The sequence below is a fragment of the Rutilus rutilus genome (assembly GCF_951802725.1).
Source record: "Rutilus rutilus genome assembly, chromosome: 10".
In the NCBI taxonomy this organism is placed as follows: domain Eukaryota; kingdom Metazoa; phylum Chordata; class Actinopteri; order Cypriniformes; family Leuciscidae; genus Rutilus; species Rutilus rutilus.
This window is the reverse complement of record NC_140215.1, coordinates 19,431,755-19,451,923: the sequence shown is the minus strand read 5'-3', so window position 1 is coordinate 19,451,923 and position 20,169 is coordinate 19,431,755. Positions and strand designations below refer to the sequence as shown.

Here is a 20,169-nt window from a genome sequence, read left to right as displayed (position 1 = left end):
GTTCTTCTATTGTTTTTATATTTGTTTCTAATAAGTTCCTGCTGTTTGTCACTTTGTATAAAGAGAGAAAGGGCTTCCAAAGACCAACAACTACAAGAAAAAGAAGAAGAAGAAGAAGAAGAAAAACATAGAACAGGAATAAATGTCAATAAAGCAACAATAGCATGCCACTACATCGTACTTCTATGCATACTTTCCAACTCGTTATATGGAAAGGTGGGTATATGTAATATATAAATGAGTATAAGCTGATTTTTATCCAGCAAATAATTATTTACAGAAATTAAAAAATAAGTATAAATATAAACTTAGAGACTCTTTGAATAAAAAACGATAAAGACTAAAAGTTGGAGAGCTTTACAGAGTATTTATTTGATAACAACTTTTTATTTCTTTTTGTATGTTTTTTTCTTTTTTTATGTTTTATTTTTGTATGCATAATTCAGTATCTGCATTTGAACGAAAGTGCATGTACAATGTTAATGTTTATGCAATACAAAAACAAAATGTTTACAAACGCGCATGCTCCAGTTGAGCTTCGTTTTTTGAGAATATGCTAATGACTGATTTTCAGGTGCCAATCAGCAGAGGCGTTTTGACGCACGCTACTCGGGCAGGGCTTGGGAGGCGGAGTCAAGTGCTGAACGCAGAATAAAACCACTGCAGCCCGCGAGCAGATCTCAGAGTGAGGAGAATCATGGACGTAAACTAAACAGAAAGTTACCATGATAAAAGTTAGGCATTTCTTTCAAATTACAGCAACAACACCCGTTTCCCTTGTAAATCAACAACCTTTCCCCCCTAGGGTCTGAGGTTTGCTTAAGTTTACAAGGCATCGATCTTTCAACACTAACTACAGTTACACTCTGACAGAAAGAATGCGCGAGACAGTTAGCATTAGCCGGCTAGCAGCGTGCTGACAGCAGCGACAGGAGGCGAACAAAAGATTTATCTGCATTTGTCCGCTTGCACTGACACTCGGTCCATGTAAAAGGGGCGATTATCAACACAATGCCCGTGTTACTTTTTCTGATAGACACGTCCGCCTCCATGAACCAGCGCTCCCACTTGGGCACTAGCTATCTGGACATAGCGAAGGGCGCAGTTGAGACTTTCCTGAAGGTAAATGAATACATGTCTCTACTCCACATTCTTACTTTACTGAAAACTTAGAAAAAACGTACGTTTCCTTCCACTTTTCTCCACAGCTGAGGAGCAGAGATCCGGCCAGCAGGGGAGACAGATACATGTTAGTGAGTTTCGAGGAAGCACCGGCTGGAATTAAGGTACAAACTCTTTTATTTCTTTCCAAACCTGTTTTATTTCACTCCAGACACTTTAATCACTCGCTTCGTCTGTTTGCGTTTGAAAACACCACGTCTAAATTTGTAGTGTGAAAACACTCTGCCCAGCATGAATTTGTGTGTTTAAACATGGCCGACATTTTGTTCAGTGTGGCAGCAGAGAGCTCTCTCTCTCTCTCTCTCTCTCTGTGTGTGTGTGTGTGTGTCTTTGAGGAAAGAGAGATGGGGGACTAGCCTAACTTAGTTTTCTCACCCAGAGAGAGGGAGAGATAGGACTCTTCACTGCTCTTTACATTATTGCTTAAGCCAGTTTCAGATCAGTGTGTCTGCCTGAAGGGATGTGATGCGAGGATCTCTTTAGAAGCATAACTAATCATTTGCTGTGTCTTGATATTTCAGGCCGGATGGAAGGACAGTCATGCCACTTTTATGACCGAGCTGAGGAACCTGCAAGCAGTTGGATTGACATCGATCGGCCAGTCTTTAAGGACCTCTTTTGATTTGCTCAATCTCAATAGATTAGTTTCGGGGATAGACAACTATGGACAGGTATGTTATAAACCAGGGACTGGTATAAAGTCTGTGGCCTAACCCCATGAGCCCACCCCCAACATCTCACAGTTAAACAAGCACCCAATAGGCTCACACTGTGCCAACACAATCCCAAGGGCCCCTGGTGACACACTGTAGTAATAAGTAAACTGCATCGTGGATGCAAATAAGGGCGATGACTAACTGAAGTGTAACCTTGATTATGCTGTGAAAGTGTGCTCTAGGTAAAATTGTTCCAGGTTGAGTGTCGTTTTTAGGTCATTGGTTTTAAACAAACAATTCTCAGAAGTTTTCTAGAGGACAGTTCTTGTATTTCTGCATGTTGAGCTGGTAAAATGCAACATATGCAAGATTTCCCCACACATATTTTGTGTTTGTTGTGGTAGTTAAACACACTCAGGGTTACGGGATTAGTTTTGTGTTGACAAAACCAAAACAATCCGGTTAAGCTTTGTTTGTACCGTGACACTGATCATCAACTTCCTCTCTACTCAGATTTTGATCTGAGTTCATGGAATTTGTTCACATGAAAGTGTGACATCAGTAATGAACAGCCAATTACATGGCTTAAAAATATAGAGAAAAAAAAACGTTATTCACTTCTCACAAAAGCTTTATTGATTATTTGCGTATTTACGTTTTTGTATGTATTCATTAGATATAAACATTTAAACTAAATGTGTGATAATCGTTAAACTAAAATTTCTCATGTCTAATGGATTAAGGGTATAATAATTTATATCAATCATAAAAAAGAATTATGATCATCACTAAAAGATGATTTTGTCTTAAAAAAATGTTTCTATGTAATGACCTTTTATTTGGAGCAAGAGAAACTGGGAGAGTGACTATATTGCATCAGAGCTGTCACTTTGCTTACAGCTGATTGGTCTGCAAACCTTTTGGTTTGCGATCTCTTACCCAGAACATATCCTGCCCCAGAGCAGGTTATCCATGGAGCATAAGTTACTATGGAGATGAACACCGCTAAAAGCCGAGCTGCTTTCATGGTGCCTAAAACCCAGTGTTGGCACAAACTGAACTGAAACCTACCACGCTACCTAAATCGGCTTCATGGTATAGGCCCCAGCTTTTTTGTTTACATGTTTATTTTTTGGACCGAAAAGAATAATTTGTAAAATATGCTTCGGTTATGATTTAGACAATATATTCTGTGTCTGAGTTTATTATTGGCATGTAATAGAGCTGCATGTAGTGACATGACACAAGAAAAATAGTGTCATTAAATCTTTCCCCTGCCTGTGGTAAATTTAGACTCACTCTCTATATTATTGTGATTGCATAGTAATGGATCTCTTTTGTTTCTGGTTTACGTGTTTGTTTCAGAAATTACTCATTTATAAAATCTGCACTGTGCTGAAGATGCAATTTAGTGTAATCATTGAAAGAGCAGAGCATTTAACTGATTGATTTTACATTATTTTATCAGTGCATAGATGTCATATTTTAGATTGGTATAATGAAGCCAGTGTGTTAACATCAAAAAGAGTGTTTGTATGAAGCTATGCCTTTGTCTAATGAGCTCTAATGCACAGTTTTTATGGTTATTTTATCATTTTTATTTTGTCTTGTGTTTTGCAGGGTAGAAACCCTTTTTTCTTGGAGCCAGCTATCATTTTGGCCATAACTGATGGCAGCAAGCTGACCAGCAGTTCTGGGGTGCAAGACGAGGTGGGTCATGTGTCAGTATGGGCCGGACTTGCGGACCCATGATAGCATCCTGTCTAGTCATGGGTTTCCTATTTTTCTTTTGTGCTTGCTATCCCGTGCTTGTTTTTTTTCCTCTTAAACTTTTTCCTCTTGATATAGTTTGCTCCTTCCTTCCCATATCTATCTTCCGTTGTTCTCTTTAACAATATGACTTGCACACCTGTAAAAGTAACAGTCTCTAGCTGGTAAAATGAGTAATGATCAAGTCAGTGTCTCCTACAGGAATTTTTTCCATTTATGTGCTGAAATGTGAATTAATTCATCCTTTTTCTCTGCTTCAGTTGCATTTACCCCTGACAACACCATTACCTGGCAGTGAGCTGACCAAAGAGCCCTTCAGATGGGACCAGCGACTCTTCTCTTTAGTGCTCCGCATTCCAGGCCACTCCTCTCCTGACCCTGAACCATTGGGTGGAGTTCCTCTTGACTCTTCTCCTATTACACCCATGTGTGAGGTCACCGGGGGTGTGTATGCGTTTTAACTACTTAAGTGAAAATTTTATCACAGAAAGACAAAGGTGTAGAATAGAAAAGGCAATGGACTGCACGTTTTAAAAGTGAACTCAAATTCAAATGTAACTTCGTCGATTTTCCACCTGCTTTTTGTTACAATGCCGGTAGTATATATAAAAATTAATAATCAGGGCTCGACATTAAGCCTTTTCATGTGCTACTTTTAAACAACACTAAACCGCCAGTAGGTGGCGGTAGGCGATCGTGTTAATGAGCGAGTCATTGATTTATTCATTCAAACGATTCGTTCAAACGGCTGATTCATTCAAGAATGAGACAGATGGGTGTTTCTCAATATGCGTTCTTCAGCGATCTTGCGTCCTTGTGTTCTCGTTTTACGTCATCATTAACCGTCGAAGTTCAGACCCAATTCTCAAGAACGCAAGTACAGAGGACGCATGAAAGAACCCGGATGTGTTCTTGATACCGAGGATGCATCGAATGCAGACTTGAGCTAGTACTCGCCTGGTGTCCCAGAAGTCATTGCGGCCGGTTCCGAGTTCGTTCTTCCAAGGAAGCTTGTCAAGACCGGTCTCCACAAGAACACAAGTCCGTTCTCTGCGTTCTTGGAATTGAGAAACAGCCAGATGTTTACGAATGGGTCCGTGAATCTTTGACTCAACTGATTCGTTCAAAATGCTAAATCATCCAGTAATGAAAACACAGTTGAGTGTTGCTGTGAGGAGCTATAATTCTCCTGTGATCTTTGTTTGGAATTATTTTTGCTGCTGAAACGGAACAAAAACAGCCAATACTGCATCTAAAATGTAAGTGACTTAATTTTTACTATTTATTGAACTGTTGTAGGAAATCAATGTCACATTTTCAATAGTGATGGTATTCAGGAAACCAGCACTCGTCGTGTGAGGTTGCTTAACATATTTTCAAAATATAAAAACTCCACATTTTTAGTGTGTGCTGCGCTCATTTGTTTAGATTTCTCCTGCTCAAGCCTCAACAGCGTAACCTTGTTACCATCAGTAATACATTTATTATCCACTATCGATCGCAACTTACAATAAATGTAATAAAATCAGAATCATTGTCTCGTTTTAGTGATTGTCTAGTTATTTTTTTGTTATTGATGTTCTAATCAGGCTACTTGTCCGGTCGGGCAAGTAAAATTCTCTTCTCCTTGACAAGCGTTAATGTCGAGCCCTGAATAATGTTTATTCGTTCACTGTGTTACCTGGACCGAGAAATTCAAAACGCCTCATCTGGCAGACTTTTGACAACTCCAGGGCTTTCATGAAAACTACAGATCAGCCTATACTTGTGCATTTTTATCTCCCACCCACGGACAGTCAGATCGACAGAACAGTTATTGTAAGGGTAGGATTGCATTGTACTATGTCTACTCTTTAAACAGCATTATGGTTAAAAAAAAAAAAACCTCTATGGCAACAACTTTCTTTCCTGTATGCAACAGCGTTTTGCCTCGGGGGGGTTGTTGGGTGTAACTGACAGAACAGCAGTTTCTTATAGTTTTCCCTTCCGTTTGACCTAAAACACTGTTTCGTGGTCATCCTCTCCATATTTACGTTTCTTTTGCAGCCTTTAGCCACTGCCTTACAACGAACTGGATCCTTCACTGGAAACCAAAAGTAACTCTCTCCCGCTAAACGTTTACTCTTTGAATTCTTGCACCTGGGAATAATACAAGTCGACACCATTATAACTAAATGATTGCAAAGTAATTGTAATGGAATCCCAGTAATGGAATTTAACTCTGGCACAGATTTAAATTGTCTTTTTTCACATTTCTACTGCATAGGCAGCCAAGTTTTATTGAAAGCCCATTTTATCAGCTTAGGAGTAGGCTACCCCTTTAAGTAGACTGGCAATGTTTATTGGTTCTAGTGCTAGATGCTTTATAGCCACCATGAAATATTTGGTTGGGTTGTGTGTGTGTGAGAATTATTTCTGATCAAGTATGTTTGAGATCACAAAGGAGGTATTTGCATTTAAAATAAAGATTTGAAAAAGATTTTGATTTTATAAATTTTTTTATAGCTTTGAGGTTACAGAGAGAGTAGATTTGGTTAATAGGCCTGCCGTCGACTAAAGATTTTCTTTGTCGACTCTGTCATTCATTTAAGCCTAGATCTAGCTCATCGTCACTATTTTCTCCGATCACAGTCTTCTCATATTATGAGAAGGGAACATTGTCGGAGAGAAGTTAGCTCTGTGCCTTGCTCACAATTAAGCCGGCCTTTGAGAAGATGCGCTCTAATGGCATGGACGTTGTGCAATAAGTGCGGTACTAATTTAGCTTCTACGCTCCACACAAACATTTGGATATTCGCCTTATCAGCACACATTTATCTAGGTTGATGTTAACGATAGAGTGAGCAGCCATGTAAAGTGGCTAACATTAGGCTACTACTTGCATGTTGCAAGTCATGTTTGAGGTCCCGTTACCTTTTTGAGGTCATTCTCAAAATGTTCCCACACTTTGGATTTCCTGCCCGGCATATCACCGCAAAAAAAAAACGTTTTAGCGATCTGTCACTGCATGACAATTCCTTTTGCCAATTCCTGTGGAGTTTTTGTTGTTGTTTTTCTGCGACTACCTGACTGATCAAAATGTAGTCATTTAAGCCTTTTAACTTTTAGTCGACTGTTGGGGGCAGCCCTACTCTTTCAGAAGCTGTACATGCCTGGCTGAGTAAATGTCAGATCATACCTATTGGGTGACGTTTAAATGCTGTGAAATAGTGTTTGAATTGTGAATTGAAGAGAATTGCTGAATTGTGGTTAAAGGGCAGATTTTACTGGACTTGTGTGTGCTGACTAATACATCTGTGTAATGGAGACAAACTAAACTTTACTATAGAGAAAAGAACAATGTCTGTCCTCTCATGTTGATAAAATACTAAAAACAATAGGGTGGCTACTGTGTGTGTGTGCGTGCGCGTGCAGCTTTATGTGAATAGCTGTGGTCTGGCAGTGAACTGACAAGGAAAAAAAGCCACAGTGAACCATTTCATCTTAAAGCAGACAGTATTAATTTACTTCAAATATGCATAACAGTGGATAAAATGTACATTTAAGTAAGGATGCACGATATATCGATATCGGATGATAAATGGTCATTTTTGATGTTATCGATCCGATAAGAAAATTAGACCTATATATCAAAGCCGACAGATAATAGATTTACTTAAGTTGAGAGATGCGTGCTGTTCGCCATGATGATTTTGAATTATCTGAATCACTTCGAAAAGGAAGATAGTTAAGTGCAACGTGCAGCACAAATCTGTCACATAGGCTTCATAACATTATAATAAGAACACGCCTGTAAAAGAATGTTGTGAATTCTTGTTCGCCAGTGTTTCAGCGCAACGAGTGCGTTGTGGCGGAAAGAGCGTGTCTATGGAGTTAAGCCTTCATGACAAACACAGCCAAGTTCGCTTGAGCATTCGCAGCATTTTGTGCCATTGTAAGTTGAAATGTTTATTTTGTGTGTGTGTGTATATATATATATTTATTTATTTATTTATTTATTTATCTATCTCTATCTATCTATCTATCTATCTATCTATCTAATATAGGATACGTTTGGTAGAGTTAATGAACGATGCAGTAAAACGCTTAATTGTACCGGCGGTGATCATCCTTATCTTTAGCGTGCTCAGCTCAAAAGGCAATGCATATTTATAACTATAAACTATAAGCCTTTGTTAATGTTAGTTAATAAAATATTTGTGTTCATGTAAGTTCACAGTGCATTAATGTTAACAGATATAACTTTGGATCTTAATGTCTTATAAAATGTTGAGCTTAACATTAATAAATGCTGTAGAAGTATTGTTCATTAATTGTTGGTTCATGTTAACTAATGCTAACAAAATGAAACCTTATTATAAAGTGTTACCATTTTTGAATAAAGAAATTTGGCCAATCAAGTCTAAAATTAATTATAAAAGTTAAGGAATCTTACACTGGTTCAAACTAGGCTACTGTATTGTATGTTTGATTTATGTTGAAGACTTTGGGACATGGCTTTTAATGGTAAGCCTTTTGTTTATGTATACAGGCTATCAAAGAATATAAAAAATTGAATTTAGATTTTTCTGCCAATATATCGGTTATCGGCTTTCAAATGTAAAGAATTATGGGTTAGCGGTATCGGCCAAAACTTTCATATCGGTGCATCCCTAAATTTAAGCACTCAAGTTAAATCTCATGTCAGATGCAATTGAACTGTTTCCCGTTTGTTTCTATGTTTAGGCCGCTCGTACAGCGTGTTTTCCCAGAGAATGCTGAACCAGTGCCTGGAGTCTCTGGTGCAGAAGATCCAGAGTGGTGTCGTCATCAATTTTGAGAAGACTGGACCTGATCCTCCACCTACTGAAGGTAAAGGAGGACCAGGCTTGTAGTTTTCAGACATATTGCAGTAAAGCACCTATTAATGATAAATCTAATTATTAAAGGTGCTGTATGTAACTTTTCTACTAAAATGAATCCTTTTTTTATTGCCTGTGTGTGAAGGGGTTGTAATCTCACATTAAAATGATCCACTTTGCGGGTTTTGCTATTACCTCGGAAAGCAAGTATTCTTATTTTTATGTGAAGGTGCCGGGTCGGATTTACCGCGAAATCCAGTGACGTGACCTGCACGCGCGCTCCCGAGCCTCTCGCCTCGTCTAGCCTACTGACTTTGCACTCAACAGCGACGGCACTGCAACTTATGACATGGACTTAAAAAAAAAAAAAAAAAAACCTTATGACATGGGCTTATGATTTATGCAACTTATGACATGTCTGATAACACTAAGAAACGACCTGCTCCCAGCACAACACAGACTCCAACACAAACTCCACATATTGATCAAAAAAAATGTTAAAAATGTTTTTTCTGCTGAAGCTCGTAAGGCCAGACGTGAATCGTATGAACTTCGGGTGAAAAAACACGGCTCAACATCGGCAGGGCATTTGAATAATGGAGAAACCTTATCTACAAACCTAGAATGTACATTTCCTGAAGAAAATGTGAAGTGGTGCTTGCAGTGGCAAAATTCGGCACGGTTGATAGGGTTCCATACTTATCATGGTACGAGCATGGAGCATTAGTTCAACGTCAAGCTGATAAAAGTAGCCTATTATTGTCGTTGCAGTGGGAGTTTACCTTAGTTTCCAGCATGTTGTGTGATGCTTTCTCCGGTGTGTTGCGTCTCGGTACCCACAGTGCTCGCTCATAAATTCGAGCACGCGCTTGTAAACTTATTGGTTGCAATCTGAAACATCACCGCTAGAGGTCGCTGAAAACTACATACAGCACCTTTAATTAATCATAAATACAATAAAACCGTAATATTGTGAAATAGAAATCTTTTGATCAATTTAGTGCTTCCTTGCTGAAAAAATGTAAACCAAGCCATTACTAATGACACTACTGTTTGTTTTTTCCAGATGGTCCAGCAGAGATGAAGTATGGACCTCAATCATGGCACAGCTGTCATAAGTTGATCTATGTCAGACCCAACCCTAAAACTGGTGTTCCTGTTGGCCATTGGCCTATCCCGGAGTCCTTTTGGCCTGACCAGAACTCTCCTACTTTGGTATGATAAAAACGTTTCAATTTATGTATGTTGTACCATCTGTTCAGTCCTTTGTATATCTAATGTAATGTGTATATTAGGGCTGCACGATATTGGAAAAAAATGACATTGCGATATTTTCTTTCTTCCCCAATGATATATATTGCGAGCCATCAATCCAGGCTAAAGTCAATAATTACCATTCCATGATATTAATAATTTCATTAATAAGCAAGCTTCATTACAAGTGACAAAGGTCACTTAATATTTTATTCCAAAATTAGAACATAATTCTGTCAGAATTCGGTGAACGTTCTACGCAATCCAACGTGGCGGCGCTCTTAACAGATGTTTGTTCATTAGGCTATAATTCCTCAAAATAAGTCTCTCTCTCTCTCTCTCTCTCTCTCTCTCTCTCTCTCTCTCTCTCTCTCTCTCTCTCTCTCTCTCTCTCTCTCTCTCTCTCTCTCTCTATCTATCTTCGGTGCTGATGCAGTGACGCGTTCATGTAAACGGCACCTAAAAGCTGTCACAGAGAACCAGCAAAAGTAATGATTATGAATATGTAAAATATTGCAATGAGACATTTTAATTGTTTATTAATAAACAAGTGGTTTCTGTGTCGGCTGCAAAGATGAAGTTGACGTTTAATAACACATACATAGACCATAGTTGTTAACAGCAGTGTGACGTAGTGTGATATACACTGTGTGTGTTTGTGGAAGGGGAGGGGGAGGGGGAGGGGGAGGGGGGTGTAAAAGAGTCAGTATCTATTACCATATGCAATGTTTGTGTGTGTTATGGGGGAATAAAGTTTTAAAAGATACTGAATTCTAGTGTATTGTCAAAATGTTTAAAATTGGGAAATATTGGAAAATGTTATAAAGTAGCTAAGCCTACTAATTTAGACATACCACTAGAAAATGTTAATTTGCTCTGCATGTCCTAACTATGATTAAAAAATTCAGGGAGTTTTTTTTTTTTTTTATGATAGTAAAAGCATAGTCCATATTAAGACGTTAAGACTGCTCCTCTAAACAATTCCCAATCTAGCTTAGTCTGTAGGCCTAACTGTTGATTATTAAATCATGAATATGAAAGCTAACATGTTTTTATGGTCTTGGTCTCGACTCCTAAAGACTCGGTCTCGACTCGGACTTGCTTCCTCAAAGACTCGGTCTTGACTCGGACTCGACTGTTTTTGAAAACCAACAGACTCGGTCTCGACTCGGTCTCGATTCGGTCTCGACCCTTCAAAGACTCGGTCTTGACTCGGACTCGGCATAGGCGGTCTCGTCCCCATCACTAGTGAGGAGTGCGTGCGTATGCACGCGAAAACTGCATATCATATGTACTCAAACTCTTTGGCGTATAAATGATACGAGAAATATCATTCGTGCTATAGATAAGCACTTTCATGAGATCGGGCTTCAGGATTGCCAGTGAATGCGGAACGTGCATGTCACCCCAGCAACAAGCCATACGACAAACTCGTGTTTACTGTGTGCTACCGTTCTCTTAATACACCATGGGTGCTACTGCCCTTCACATCGCATGTTCCGGCGATGTGACTATCGCTCATGCGCACATCGCGATGTTGATGTTAAAACAGAATATCGTTCAGCCCTAGTGTATATGCTCTAGGTTTTTCTAGTGTAATGTAAATGATTGTATGCAATTCATTTAAATATAATTTTTATTATGACTATTGTTAATTTTATTACTTAAAATAAAAGTTTGCCATGAACATAGTCTTCGATGCTGGCATGTTGTTAAATGATAAATACAGTTTTGTTTTTTTTTCAGTGAAATGTAAACTTGTAAATGTGCTGTATGCTCAGTTGCCTGTGTTCCTCTGCAGCCTCCACGTGCATCTCACCCACAAGTAAAGTTTTCATGTGTGGATTCAGAGCCCATGGTGGTTGACAAAGTGCCCTTTGACAAGTACGAGCTAGAGCCTTCCCCGCTCACTCAGTATATACTGGAGAGGAAATCACCACACACCTGCTGGCAGGTACTGCTAGAATCAGTATTTTAGTGCCATACATGCTAATCAGGGAACATGTTCACTCAGGGTACTTGCACACTTGGTTCGATTGACTGGACTGAGCCGGAGTTTGATTGCTCCCCCCTGCCCTCGCTGGATTGTTTTCACATTATAGTATTTGTGTCTGAACCGTGGTGCATTTTCATAAAGGTTGTATCAGCGATTTCAGGCCCAAAACAGGCCCAAACATAAATCATCACCTTCATCTAATCTTTCCTAACGATCCGCTAGCTGCCCGCCCCATAAGCAGGCCGTCAAAAACGCGTCTCTGTAGGCAGCCTAGGCTCTGAGATCTGCACACAAAAACAATTGGTTTCACCAACCACTCAAAACCAAAATAAATAGTGTTCCAACCAATCACCGACAGGGGGAGGGGAGGGTGTTGTGAGGTTTTGCGCTCGTGCACGGATGCACGCGAAGTCGGAGCTGAAGAAGAAGCCAGCGTCTATCAGCGAACAAGAGAAATTGAACATGGCTGAGTCAGTCCCCAAGAGGAGGAGGCGGATTAGGATGAGGGAATACCGTCGTGTTTATTCCAAAACACGAATAGTTATCGGGAAGGCTTTTGAAAGGTGGAGAGAACTTAAAGAACTGAACATTTTTAAATCGGACGCCGAGGTTGCACTGTTTCTTCTGGACAGGTGAGTAGCTGCTAGTGCTGACTTGTTTGGATGTGAACTGTGTGAAAATATCCTTCTTGAAAAAATGATACGTTATTACACCTTGCTAGTAACCATTTATATTTCAAATGACTATTCTGTTAGCTGGGAGCAAAGCTGGAAGCGAGCTATGTAGTTGATAACATAATGGTCATGCATACAAAGTAAAAAAAAAAAAAAAACATTCTCTGCATTAGCCTATTTTAGAATACACAATATTGAATGTGCAAGTAACGGCTATTATATTTACTTGGTTATAAAATTATGTTACAAAACAACTATGACTTACCCAGAAGAATGAGCCATCATTGAGGTAGAACGTCGATCTGAATATCGTGTGTCTGTCGCTTTAAGAAATGCTTGTGCATGATCGTTTTTTTCATGATGCGCGAAACGGGAGGGATGGGCGAGCTAACTTGGTTTGTTTGGGATCTCGCTTCAAACACAAACAGAAGTGACGTCACCCACAATCGCCGATACAACCTTTAAAGCAGCAGCTGTTTACCCCTGTTGCTTAGTCAGTCATGCTTGTCAGGAAAGTGAGTGAGATCTAGTTCATTTTGTCAGCTTATCGTGTTAAATGTACTTAGTTTTTATCATATTTAGTCAACTTGTGTCCTCTTTTTTTTTTTTTTTTTTTTTTTTTTTTTTTTTTTTTTTGTCTAGTAACTTTTTTCATCATGCTGCATAATTGTTAAACTGACAAGATTGTTGTCATTTGATAAAAGTATTTTTACATTACATCATAATTATTAATGATATGTTCATATTTTCTGGTTCTGCTCAGAATCCTAGCGACAGCGTTCTGTATGAGCTGCAACTGTCTTATGGTCTTTTTGGGAAGTAATAAGTCCATTACAATAATCCACCCTGCTGGTGATGAAAGCATGAACAAGTTTCTCTTAAGTCTTGTCTGGAAACAAATCATCTAATTCTTGCAATATTTTTCAGATGATAGTATGCTGATTTAGTTATTGCTTTGACATGACTACTGAAACTAAGGTCTGACTCTAGTGACACCCCAAGATTCCTGACTTGATTTTTAGTTGTTTGACCCCTAGAGTGAAGGTATGCGTTCACCTTGAGAACTTCATCTTTGTTTCCAAACGCAAGGTGACGATCATCCGTTTATAATCAAGCGTAACAACACAGAATAATTGTAATTTGACCATTGGGTGCGGATACTTAAGTCAGAGAAAATGATTTGGGCGGGTGGATGATTTATTTTTGGCTACGGATTCGGGTGAGCTCATCCGTTAAAGCAGACTCTGCCAGGCGTTAACAGCTCGGGGTGAAAACGGCTAATGTGGTTTATCAAGTTAGTGGTATTACCTCCTGCATATTCTATTTGTGCGTGACATGAGCGCACACAGCGCGTGTCTTCTGCAGGTCGTGCTTACCAGGTTGTTCATAAAAGCCGAAATGTGCCCAGTAGTTGGAGCATTTTTCATTTTCTCGCACTCGCGTCTCACCTCCCTCTGACCTACAAAGCACGTACGCGACAAATGACGTCAGAAAAGCGTCAGTACCTTATAATCGGTTATAGTCTATTACTGAACCGATACCGAATCGTCCTCGTCTGCATCTCGATGCATCGTAGAAACGATTAATTTCGACACCCCTATCATCTAGTGTACTTATTTATTTTAGGCTATTTATCATAAATTAACTGTCTACTTGAAGAAAACTGGTAAAACAAGAAACTTCTCTTCAAAAATGAGAACAGTGAAATCCCTAATAGTAATTACATGAATGTTTTTTCTATTAAAACAGCTACAAAAAGTTGTAATATTTTCACACAGGTTATGTAAGTGCATTTATTCAGCAACCACAACCGCAAACAATATAATTGAGATCCATATTTAGATTTATTACAGTTCATCACTGAGAAGTTTTGATCACAGATTTAGTCGCAGCACCCTGCAGTCGCAGCTTTACACACTACTCCCTTTTTATGCGTGTTCGGGTTCGGTTCGAGGGTGTGTACCCGAGTTCGGAAAACAGCGTTCACATCCAAAAGAACCAAACTCTGAAGTCAATCGAACCCAGTTGTGCACCAAAAGTGCTAGTGTGAAAGCACCCTCAGAATTCACTAACTTGCACCTCTACTATGGCTGAACGTTTATTGCTGTAACGTTTTATTCTCTCTCAGGTTTTTGTGTGTAATAGTGCTAAATACGGGGAACTCGGGCAGCCATTTGGCTATCTGAAGGCCAGCACAGCTCTAACCTGTGTCAACCTGTTTGTCATGCCCTATAACTACCCTGTGGTGCTGCCTTTGCTTGGTAAGTGTCATTAGTAACATCTCATTTATCCAAATGTGACGCTCTGTATTTGCTTTTGTATTTATTTGATTGTTGATGGATATAAGTCACATAACTGTTCATCATGCATTTATAGATGACTTGATAACTGTGCATAAGTTCAAGCCTCCAGCGAAGTGGCGACAATCTTTTGAAAACTATCTTAAAACAATGCCACCCTACTACATCACTGTAAGTAATGGAATCACTCATGTTCATTTTAACATTACAAAGGTAATTAAATTAAATTATTTTCTCTTTTTTTCTTCATCCTGATTCTTGCAGGCCCTGCGGAAAGCACTAAGAATGATGGGAGCTCCAAACTTGTTGGCTGACAACATGGAGTATGGCCTCAGCTACAGTGTTGTGACCTATCTCAAAAAGCTCAGTCAACAGGTGTGTACTAATATAGCTTATTTTTAAAGGCTTTGTTCTTAAAAGTGTTTTATGAAGTAAAGTTATGAATTATTAAATTGTGTATATTACAGACAAAGGTCGAGGCAGACAGAGTTTGTGCATCAGTAGGGAAAAAGGCGGTGCCAGAAGGTGGGATTAAACTTCGCTGCAGAAGCTCCGCCCTCTCTCTGGCCCACAGAAAGGATTTCACACAGCTGCTGCAAAGTATCATAGGAGATGGGCCAGCTCTGCCAATGGAGGCAAACACCAAGGAGTTTGCCGGCTTTCAATTAGCTGCTCTGAATAAAGTGCGTGCATGTACACTACTGCACACTTTGTAGATGTTTTGTACTGTTTTCATGTGCTCAAGACCAGGAGATCCACAAAGAATACACATGCATATGACCCCTCTAAATTTAAATCAAGTCAGTGTGAGATTAATGTTTAAAAGGCTGGAATTGACTGCGAGTGTTTTGAGTATATGTGGAACATTTGCTTTTTAGAATCACATTTTTTGTGCACAACCAACTTTTCAACAGGGTATTGTTCAGCAAGTAATCCATGGTCAGTTCAGATCCCTCATCTTTTTCATTATCCTCTTTGACAACACAGGCATTAAAACCACAAGGATTGCGAAACCCCTATGATATCCCAAGAGCTCATCTACTGGACCAGCTGAGTCGCATGAGGCGGAACCTTCTGCATTCTAGCATCTGCATTCTGAAAGGACAAGATCAAGGTAATGCTCAGACAGCCATAAATGGTTATTGGTTTCCATTCCGTGACGATTCTCTAAATTATATTTAGTTTGATTTCCAAAAGAACTACAAGCCTTTGACTTCAATTTGTGATATAAGGTTAATTTCATGATGCCATTTATATGGTCATTTTTTAACATTATGTAACTTCAAATCAAATTTAAATTTTTTTTCTAGATCAGCTTCACAGTGTACCTATAGCTCAGATGGGCAACTATCAGGACTTCTTGAAGCATTGCCCGTCCCCTCTGAGAGAGGCAGACCCCGATCAGCCTAAACGCCTGCACACTTTTGGTAACCCCTTCAAATTGGACAAGAAGGTAATTTTGGATCTCCGGCTTTCAAAAATAAGCGCTACACAGATTTGACTTTCAGGCAAATAGCATTTTTTCTCTTCTTTTCATGTCAGGCGATGATGGTGGATGAGGCAGATGAATTTGTTACTGGCACTCAAGGCAAAGGCAAACGTCCTGGAGAGTCCAGCAGTCCTGCTGGGGTAGGGGCCCCCAAACGCAGGCGCTGCATGTCTCCACTGCTTCGGCCGGGACGGGCATATACACCTCCCAAAACACCACCCAGAAGTAAGTAACCATTAAACTCATGCAGAAAAAAACCTTAAGTAGCAGGTGTGACAATCATCCCACTTAATTCTGGTTCCTTAGTGTCTAAAACATGAAAGCTCCAATTTTCATGTTTCATGTCTGATCCAACACAGCAGCAGATAATGATCACACAGAATTGGAAAACCACATCACCAACAATCTTGAGTCAAACAACAACAACTTGGACAAGGAGCTGAGTCCTGTACCAGAGTCTGAACCGATCGAGCAAAGGAACCACCTCCAGTTGGATGAGATTGAGAACCAGCAGGACGGAGTTCAGGAGAACGGCCAGTCCAGCGAGAGCGAGCTCTCTCTGGGCAGTGAGGGTGAAGAGGAGGCCCCGTGCCGCTACCCTTCCCCCTGCCAGCTGAAGAAAATCAGAAACGAAGAGAGCCAGGAGCTGAACTCTGAACTCCGAGTGCTCATCACCAAGGAGATCCGGAAACCTGGAAGACGTAAGTAACAACACACATGTGCAGATGTCTGCAACTAAACACTGCTCAAGTGTTGCCATCATTTCCTCTCTCGATGCTCTTTCCTGGACGGCGTCCAATAAGCGAAGGAGGGGTGGTCTCCCACCAACGCTTTGTCTTGTGAAATCAACTGGACATTTTGGCGTCTTTTGCTAAATGTGAAAATCTGTAATATTGTTACAGCTGGGTTCCATTTTGTTATTTTTATTTGTACATTGTACAATATTACCGGTCTTGGGAAATGAATTTGTTCCTGTGGTTTTACAATTATTTTTTTGACATTGCTCATGACACCATACATCAAATCTTTCCACCACCAATCCCCCCCGGTCCTTAACGCAGGTTATGAGAAAATCTTCTACCTCCTCAAGCAAATCCAGGGCAGTTTGGAAACACGTCTGATCTTCCTGCAAAGCATAATCAAAGAGGCTGCCAGGTAAACTCCTTTCTCCAGATTCAAAATTTTGAAGTAGATTAGCTACATATTGGTATTTGTACGAAGAGTAAAGCCCAAATAAATAAAAATGTACGCCTACAAAAGGATATACTTGCAGTGTATGATATTTACTTGTTTTTTTTTTTATCAGCGTAGAATGCATGGAGACAGATTTTTCACTGTACGTTTAGTTCATATATGCGCCTTGAATTTTTTTGCCACTAATCAGTTGGTCCACAAGGTGGCAGCACTGGATTTGCAGTAAAAAAAAAAGAAACAGACAGAATTGCCTGCGTTTTACTCCACTTTTAGACATACATTCGCAAACTTCCCTAAGCACTTCCCTTGGTGGAATCCCCGCCACCATTTTGAAGTGCGTTCAACTTCAAGTGGACGAGGGAAGTTTATTTGGACAGACCCTCGATTCTGACTGAGGGAGTGAGTCTACTGTACTCATGTACACTTCATGCAGATCTATAGACAACAATGCAACACAACTGTGACTTCACAACAGCAACTCACTTTGCTCGCACTTAACCGCAAGGGCTTAGGGCATTACATTTAAACACATTGCAAGGGTTCCACCAGTAGTGGGCACTTGTGCAGCGCAAGCAATGACTTGTTTCGTATGGACTTAAACGCTATATATACAGCATTTAAGTCAATTTTTATGCCCTATATATACTTTGCAATAGAGTTTTGTCCAACTCGAGTTTAAATGACCAAGTAATTATTTTTTTTATTGGTCAAGTTGTGGAGAGAAATAGTACAGACACTGGACAAGGATGAAGCTTTCTGGTGTGCTTGTGTCGACTGTCGAGTGCCTGTGTTTGTGTGCTATCAAAAGTATACTTTCGGTACATGTTTGCAGCACGTATGCCTAAGCATTCATGTAAAAATTGAAGTGTACTTTGGGCATAATGTGCGAACACAAATGTCTGCACTTCCAATGCATTAAGCCATAAAAATGACGCTACTATTCTATTAATATATCTAATTACTAATTAATTACATTGTGTGTTTGTGTGTGTGTTTGTTTGTGTGCGCGTGCACAGGTTTAAGAAGAGGGTCTTGATTGAGCAGCTGGAGAACTTCTTAGAGGAGATTCACTTAAGAGCCAACAGCATGAATCATCTGGACGGTTTCTGAGCACTCCATCTGCCCTACTTGAAATACTCGCGCACAGATCTGCACTATTTATGTAACGTTACTTGGCACTCGTGTGTCTCCAGTTTTTATCAGTATTGAAGCTGATTTTATCGATGAGGACTTGATGGGTTGTCTCTAAACCTCAGGACTGGGGGGATATGGGAATGTTTCTATGTCAGATGGTCATAAACGCACTGCTCCTTTTCTTTTTCTTAGACGTTTTTTTTCTATCTAATTGTGCCAAAGAGAACTGGTTGAATGGCATCATATTCCGCCTCATCTCATTTGCATTTTTGTATTCTCCCCACACAGTTTCCTGTGACATTTTGACACATGGCATTGATCACTAATATAAACATGTTTTCAAATTTTTCATTTCAGTCGAGAATAGCGTCTCTGCTGCATTCAGTTTCAGACAAGATTATTTACTGGAAAGTAGATCTTTATCAGCAATATTCTCCACCAATAAAAAGGCGAGTTACAAAGCAATTATTTAATGTTGGCGGTTTGAGTGACATTGAGGTTTTATAATTAAATGTAGTCTTGTACACTCCAAAAATCATTGTTGATTAAAAAATAACTCATCTCAGGAATGATGTCGTTGCAAAAGATTTAGCTTTTGGCAGCAGACGAACATCTTTCTGAAGTTTTGTGTTCCTGATATCCTAAAAAAAGCTCTTATCTATATTTAAAAAAAGTTTTTTTTTATTCTTAACCACCCATCCTTATTCCACATGGCTTCAATAACATTGCCTCTTGCAAAAGAGGTTCATGTCATCTGGTTTTCAGAACACGGAACCATGGCAAATTTCTGTGAATAAGTAAGGACTGTAACACGTATGAACTTTGATATCTTTGCTGAAAATTACAAATGACAGTTATGCATTAAGTAACCAAATTTGATTTACTGAAGTAACAACCAGAAGGATATAATAATGAAACATGCAAACGATGTAAAGTTGATATTTAAACATCCATGATAGTCAAGAGCCACTTATTCATTAACATGGGAAGTTGCTGCTAATGTATTCCTACATTACTGCCAAATTTTCAGTATCCCTTAGCTTCTTTTAGTCTTTGTGCGTCTTACCCTCCTAACCCTGCACCCTAATGTAGGGACCAAATCTTCATTATAAATGTTATAGATAAATCTGTGGCTTCTTTAAAAAAAAAAAAAGTATTTTTATTATGCTGTATATATGTACATGGTGACATTGAAAATATTATTTAAGAGAATGTTTTGGTGGAAAGCCTTTTTTGTATGTATTTGAATAAAGTCTATTTTACACTGTGAATAGTCATGTAAATAAATGACATTTTTCTGTCATTAATTTCTCAGTGGCACAATGTCATTAAAAAGATTGCAAATCTTACCATGTTCGTGGTGTTTTTTTCCCCCATACACTTAAACTCATAAGTTTGTATTCAAATGGCTCATTGCAGTGTAGTTATTATTTTTTCCTATCGATTAACCACAGATATTAACTTAAACTCACGGGTATATGCAACAGACATATGTATCTAATTATTGAAATTTGTGAGATCTGGAACTAAAACTCATTATTTAATTAGTACACAATGTGTCTTGAGCTCCAAATCTGAGACCATCAAAAGTAGGACTAAAAAAATAAGCCGTTATCGATGTTTGAGGTAATACATTTGTCCTGTGGAATGCTAGCCTAGTTTATTCCCCTTCGTATCTT

At 39.2% G+C, this 20,169-nt stretch overlaps 1 protein-coding gene across 2 annotated transcripts; it reads left to right on the top strand.

Annotated features, from left to right (window-relative positions):
* The first annotated feature begins 662 nt into the window (after positions 1 to 662).
* On the top strand, positions 663 to 19,839 carry ints6 (integrator complex subunit 6). 2 transcript variants are annotated; one of them, XM_084420509.1, is made up of 18 exons: positions 663 to 1,122; positions 1,209 to 1,286; positions 1,704 to 1,853; positions 3,459 to 3,548; positions 3,869 to 4,052; positions 8,334 to 8,459; positions 9,516 to 9,664; positions 11,505 to 11,657; positions 14,502 to 14,634; positions 14,750 to 14,844; positions 14,938 to 15,048; positions 15,141 to 15,356; positions 15,661 to 15,787; positions 15,984 to 16,126; positions 16,216 to 16,387; positions 16,522 to 16,863; positions 17,224 to 17,317; positions 18,373 to 19,839. In XM_084420509.1, exons 1-18 carry the CDS (start codon positions 1,012 to 1,014, stop codon positions 18,464 to 18,466), a joined length of 2,568 nt encoding a protein of 855 aa, XP_084276635.1. In that variant the 5' UTR covers positions 663 to 1,011; the 3' UTR covers positions 18,467 to 19,839. The 2 variants fall into 2 exon arrangements, with proteins under 2 accessions (XP_084276635.1, XP_084276636.1); XM_084420510.1 differs by having other exon boundaries at positions 683 to 1,122; positions 16,525 to 16,863.
* Positions 19,840 to 20,169: the final 330 nt, after the last annotated feature.